The sequence below is a fragment of the Symphalangus syndactylus genome, chromosome 12 (genome assembly GCF_028878055.3).
Source record: "Symphalangus syndactylus isolate Jambi chromosome 12, NHGRI_mSymSyn1-v2.1_pri, whole genome shotgun sequence".
NCBI classification, from domain to species: Eukaryota; Metazoa; Chordata; class Mammalia; order Primates; family Hylobatidae; genus Symphalangus; species Symphalangus syndactylus.
Window position 1 is genome coordinate 141748219 of NC_072441.2, and position 6000 is coordinate 141754218.

Consider the following 6000-nt stretch of genomic DNA (forward strand, 5'->3'; position numbering starts at 1 on the left):
TTACAGGCGTGAGCCACCGTGCCCGGCCCACTAAAAGTATTCTTATTGCTTGGAGTTGAGTTCTACTTCTAGTGTACAAGGGGACCTATCAATACAACTGATAAGACAATTACAAACAAGGTAACAAGAAGTAAATAGTAAATAATGTGAGAGGTGATAAACATACTGAATTAAGCCAATCAAATCACATAAATAAGTCAACTCTGCATATTTCAAGATACACTTAAGCAATCACTGTATCATTCATAAAGTTGTAAGAGGCCAGGCACAGTGGCTCATGCCTGTAATCCCAGCACTTTGGAAGGCTGAAGCGGGCAGATCACCTGAGGTCAGAAGTTTGAGACCAGCCTGGCAAACATGGCGAAACACCGTCTCTACTAAAAATACAAAAATTAGCTAGGTGTGGTGGTGGGCAACTGTAATCCCAGCTACTTGGGAGACTGACGCAGGGGAATAGCTTGAACCTGGGAGGTGCAGGTTGCAGTGAGCCGAGATCATGCCACTGCAATCCAGCAAGGGTGACAGAATGAGACTTGTCTTAAAAAAAAAAAAAAGAAAAAAATGTTGTAAGAAATACAGCTTTATAATAGAAATTTGAAAATAGAAACTTGGATCAAATGACTTGCTTAAGGACGTAAGACTTTTGAGTTTAAATACTAACTAGAATCCAAATCTCCTAACTCCTAGCCTAGCACTTTTTCTTCCCAATATACTTCATAATCTTGTGATACGTATTATTATCTGAAGTACTTGATGTCAAAGAGGCAGAGGCAGAAGAATTGAAAGAAAAACGATTAAGAAGTGGCAAAAAGTAAATATTTTTATCTCCTTTCCTTGGCAAACAGAAAAGTTAGATGGTGAGTGGTAATTTCTTTTAATAAGCTTAGAAGATTTAGTTTGAAAATTATAACTTTTTTCATTCTAGAAGCTAATTTCTTTTTTCTTTTCTTTCTTTCTTTTTTTCTTTTTTCTTTTTTTTTTCTTTAATTTGGCCTAAACAACAGACATTTATTTCTACAGCTCTGAAGGCTGGGAAAAATCTGGTTTCTTTGAATTTAGCCAGCTATCTACTTAATGAAGCAATAAAGCACAGTGGCTAAAGCTCTGGAACCAAATTACCTAGGTTTAAATCCTGGTCTCGCCGGGCGCGGTGGCTCACGCTTGTAATCCCAGCACTTTGGGAGGCCGAGGCGGGCGGATCACGAGGTCAGGAGATCGAGACCACGGTGAAACCCCGTCTCTATTAAAAAATACAAAAAAAAATTAGCCGGGCGCGGTGGCGGGCGCCTGTAGTCCCAGCTACTCGGAGGCTGAGGCAGGAGAATGGCGTGAACCCGGGAGGCGGAGCTTGCAGTGAGCCGAGATTGCGCCACTGCACTCCAGCCCGGGCGACAGAGCGAGACTCTGTCTCAAAAAAAAAAAAATAAATAAAAATAAATCCTGGTCTCACTACTCCCTAATTGCATGACGTTGGGCCAGTTTCTTGGCCTCTCTGCATCTCGGTTTCCTCATTTATAAAATGGGCATGTGTGTAATAATAACGGCATCTATCCCATGAGATGATGTGTATTCAAGGTTTAACATAAAAGCTGGGTGCAGTGGCTCATGCCTGTTAATTCCAGCACTTTGGGAGGCCGGGGCGGGTGGATCACAAGGTCAGGAGTTCAAGACCAGCCTGGCCAAGATGGTGCAACCCCGTCTCTACTAAAAATACAAAAATTAGCCGGGCGTGGTGGGCACCTGTAATCCCAGCTACTCGGGAGGCTGAGGCAGAGAACTGCTTGAACCTGGGAGGCAGAGGCTGCAGTGAGCCGAGATGGCGCCACTGCACTCCAGCCTGGGCGACAGAGCGAGGCTCTGTCTCAAAAAACAACAACAATAACAACAAAAAACGTTTAACATAGTGCCTTGCAATAGTAAATGCTCAGTTAATGTTAGCTATTATAATTGCATTTGTAAATTTTTTTTTTTTTTTTTTTGAGACGGAGTCTTGCTCTGTCGCCCAGGCTGGAGTGCAGTGGCGCAATCTCGGCTCACTGCAAGCTCTGCCTCCCGGGTTCACACCATTCTCCTGCCTCAGCCTGTCCGAGTAGCTGGGACTACAGGTGCCTGCCAACACGCCCGGCTAATTTTTTTGTAGTTTTAGTAGAGACGGGGTTTCACTGTGGTGTCGATCTCCTGACCTCGTGATCCGCCCGCCTCGGCCTCCCAAAGTGCTGGGATTACAAGCGTGAGCCACCGCGCCCGGCCTGTAAATGTTATAATCATTGTTAGTGCTCAAAGGTCCCTGAGGTGGTTGGTTTTTTTTTTTTTGATGGAGTCTTGCTCTGTCACCCAGGCTGGAGTGCAGTGGCACAATCTCGGCTCACTGCAACTTCCGCCTCCTGAGTTCAAGCGATTCTCCTGCCACAGCCTCAGGCTACAGGGGCACACCACCACACTCATCTAATTTTTATATTATTAGTAGAGACGAGTTTCACTACGTTGGCCAGGCTGGTCTCGAACTCCTAACCTCAGGTGATCCGCCCACCTCGGCCTCCCAGAGTGCTGGGATTTCAGGCGTGAGCCACTGTGCCCAGCCCCTGAGGTGTTTTTTTGTTGTTGTTTGGTTGGTTTTTTGTTGTTTTGTTTTGTTTTGAGGCAGAGTTTCTTTTTGAAGTGCGATCTCAGCTCACAGCAGCCTCTGCCTCCCAGGCTCAAGCCATCCTACCACTTCAGCCACCAGAGTAGCTAGGGCTACAGGTATGCCACCACGCCCAGCTAATTTTTATATTTTTAGTAGAGACGGAGTTTCACCATGTTGGCCAGGCTGGTCTCGAACTCCTGGCCTCAAATGATCTGCCCACCTCAACCTCCCAAAGTGCTGGGATTACAGGCATGAACCACCACAGTTTTATTTTCAGGGTATCCCAAAAATGTGGTGACAAAGTCAGATAACTGCATTCTCTGAAAGGGCAACTGATATGACTTAACATAGAATAGATGAAGTCAGCCTTAATGAAGAGGAGATGATTAGATTAGAAGTCAAATGACCCAAACTCTGGTCGTTATTTCACCACTTGGCCCTTTGAAACCCTAATGAAGTCACTTCATCCTCTCTGAACCTCACTTTTCTCATCTGTAAAATGGGATAGCTACCTGCCCTGCCTACCTCCCAGAGGATCAAATGAGCTAATAGTTATAAAAGCACTTTACAAACTATAAAGTACTGCAAACAACATATTACCAAAATAAGTGGAAATCTAATTAATTATATTTCTGAGTATTGGCAGAAACTGAAATAGGTTGCAGGGGGGCAGTGGGCAGGGAAGGACAGAACAAGACTAGAAGGCTTCAGGGACTGTTCAAGCGAGGAGGGCACAAAGCACTAGATCCAGGTGTGGTCTGCCAAAGAAGCAGCGATGATTCTCTAGGTTCTAAAACAGCCTGGATGAATCATCCCACAAGACGATCAACTCCCTTTGCTCCGATTCTATGCTTAGCAGGCAGCTACTTATTAGTTGGGTTTCCAAGGTACTGCAACACCAAAAAAGGAGTTTGCTAGAGAGCAGACAGCAAAATATTCCACACAACAGAAAAGATCCATGTGACATTTTGGCTTATTCATCAGTGTCTTATAAATGTGGTTAGTAAGAATTAATTTTCCACAATCTGAACAATCCTGAGTGAACCACTAAGTCCTCAAACCTGCAAAAGCTAAAATCAAACCAAAAAAAAAATAAATAAATAAAGAGTCCCTGGGCAGTGCCCAATATCACCAGGTTGATCCTTTCCATGAAATTCAGTTTATGCCCGCGGTTACACAGTTTCTTTTGATATCAGATCATAAATGCAACAGTTGTTTCAATTATGAATTTCTAGGGGGAGGGAAGAAATATCTGTTGAGCATCTATAAGCACAGTCTCTATAATAAGACTTATCATATACTCTCATTTTATTCTCTCAACAATCTTACAGAACATAATTATTATTACCCTCAATTTATAGACGAGAAAATGAAAGTTCAAAGGAATTGAGTAATTTGCCCAGGGTCATACAACTATTACATTACTAGATTGAATCTGTTACATTCCTAAAGACCTGATCATGTCTTTAGCCAGGCGACATATCTGAAGTTAACCTGGCATAATACACTGAAGTTTATCAAATAATATTAATGCGGCAAGCCAATTTATTTTTAAAAGGCATATGAAATTTGATTACGAGGGCCTTTAAACAATACTTTAAGAAGCAAATTAGGGTGGGGTTTAATCACTCAGCTATGCAAACAAGTGCTAAGTAAACAAACCTGCCAAGTTTCCAAACTCAAGTGGCAACTCGAATTTTCTACGCACTAAAAAGATGAAACACTCTACAACTAAGTTCATTATGTAGGTAAGGTTTGAATATTAAAGTTAATTCCACCACAGCCCCTAAACCCTGCGCTACTTAGCCAAGGCATTAGAAACCTGTTGGGCTTTGAGGTGGAAGCACCAGGCCCCAATACTCAGGGCACTTGTTACAGCCTGGAATGGTTCCTCTGGTTTGGATAGAGAGAAATAACCAGAGGCCATCCATATCCACAACAAATTACAGTTTCCAAAGCACTTTCTCCTTCATTTGATCCTCACAACCACTCATAACCCAATTAGAAGAGAACTCAGGGCATTGAAGCCTGTGCTGGAGCAGACTGACTGGCAACTCCCGTGTCACTCAAAGGCTGGCTCAGACCACTCTGGGACTAACACACAGACTGAGTGACAGATAGAGGCACAGGACCATGTTCTTTGGGACATCAGGGCCTTTCAGAAAAGGTGGGCATTTTATCCCCTGACCTTCAGAGATCATGAGAGGTGTTTGGATGAACTTCTTCTTCCTCATCTGAAGGCTCTGGACCGTCTGCCAGTGCAAAGAAAAATAGGGGCGCGGCCCCAAACCAGGACTGCCGGCTGGTAGTAGGCGGCGGGGCCCTTTTCCCGGTCTGGGCCAGGCCTCCGCGCGCACTGGGTAGTGGACCGTCCCTTCTGAGGCCCAAACTACCCTCGTCGCGACCCCGGGCACATATCATCTCCCCGAGGTGGGGCCAAGAGTGGCCTCCACCTGACAGCGCGGGTCACCTTCCCGAACCTCCCCGCTGGACCTCGGGATCCACCCAACGGCCCGCTGGGGCGCGGTCACCGCCCCCCAGGCCCGGGTCAGTTCCCTCCGCTTCGTGCTGCGGGGCTGGGGTCCCCTTCCCCGAGGCCTGGCGGCCCGAACCCGGAGAGGCGACGGGGCAGCGAAAGTCCCGGCCGCCCGCCCAGGGCCCCCGGGCCCCGGGTCCCGCCCCGACCCGAGCTCGCTCCTTACCGGGTCCCAACGCCTCCATGGCGGCGGCGGGGGCCGCCTCGCCCCGGTCCCCGGCGCCTCCCGCTCCGGGCCCCGCCGCCGCCGCCGCCGCGTAACGCTTGATCTCCGGAATATTGGCGCTGGGGTGGCGCCGCGGAGACGCGGGCGCTGGGCAGGGGGCGGCGGCGGCGCCCGGCCCGGGGACAGGGACCCGGCTCCGGCTCTTCCGGCCTCAGCGACAACAAAAACAATCTCCGCCGCCGCCGCCGCCAACGGGAGCGGGAGCGGGAGCCAGCGCGCGCGCCCGCCGGGAGGGAAGGGGGCGCGGGGTGCGCGGGCCCGGGGTCCCGGCGGGCGGAGGGGCGTGCGCGGCCCCAGGCGCGGAGTCCACAGAGCCCGGCGGGGGGCGAGGCGGGTCGGCGGGACGGGCGCGCGCCCGGAGGGGGCAGAGCCCGGTGGACGTGTCGGGCACGCGCCCGCTGGCCCGCTCTGCCCCGTCCACCCGAGGAGGCCGTCCGGTGGCCAACGGCTCTGGGGGCTACGTGCCATCCCCCCAGGACGTCCTGCAAAAGATCTGGATTCCAGTTCCGTTGACCCACAGATTCAGTTTTCCACTTCTGTGAGTGGAAAGTGTACTGAGATTCACAGGAGCCACCTCGCCTCCCTCCTCCCTCCTCCCACCCCAGATCGCTT

General features: G+C 49.2%; 1 protein-coding gene across 1 annotated transcript in view; it reads right to left on the bottom strand.

Moving 5' to 3' along the window:
* The window catches only part of AGO4 (argonaute RISC component 4), a 53933-nt gene extending 48206 nt beyond the window's left edge, over nt 1–5727 (bottom strand). The window contains exon 1 of the mRNA XM_055254948.1: nt 5329–5727. Within this exon, the coding sequence (XP_055110923.1) occupies nt 5329–5347 (19 nt within the window). The 5' untranslated portion in view covers nt 5348–5727. The remainder of the gene's footprint in view (nt 1–5328) is intronic.
* Nucleotides 5728–6000: the final 273 nt, after the last annotated feature.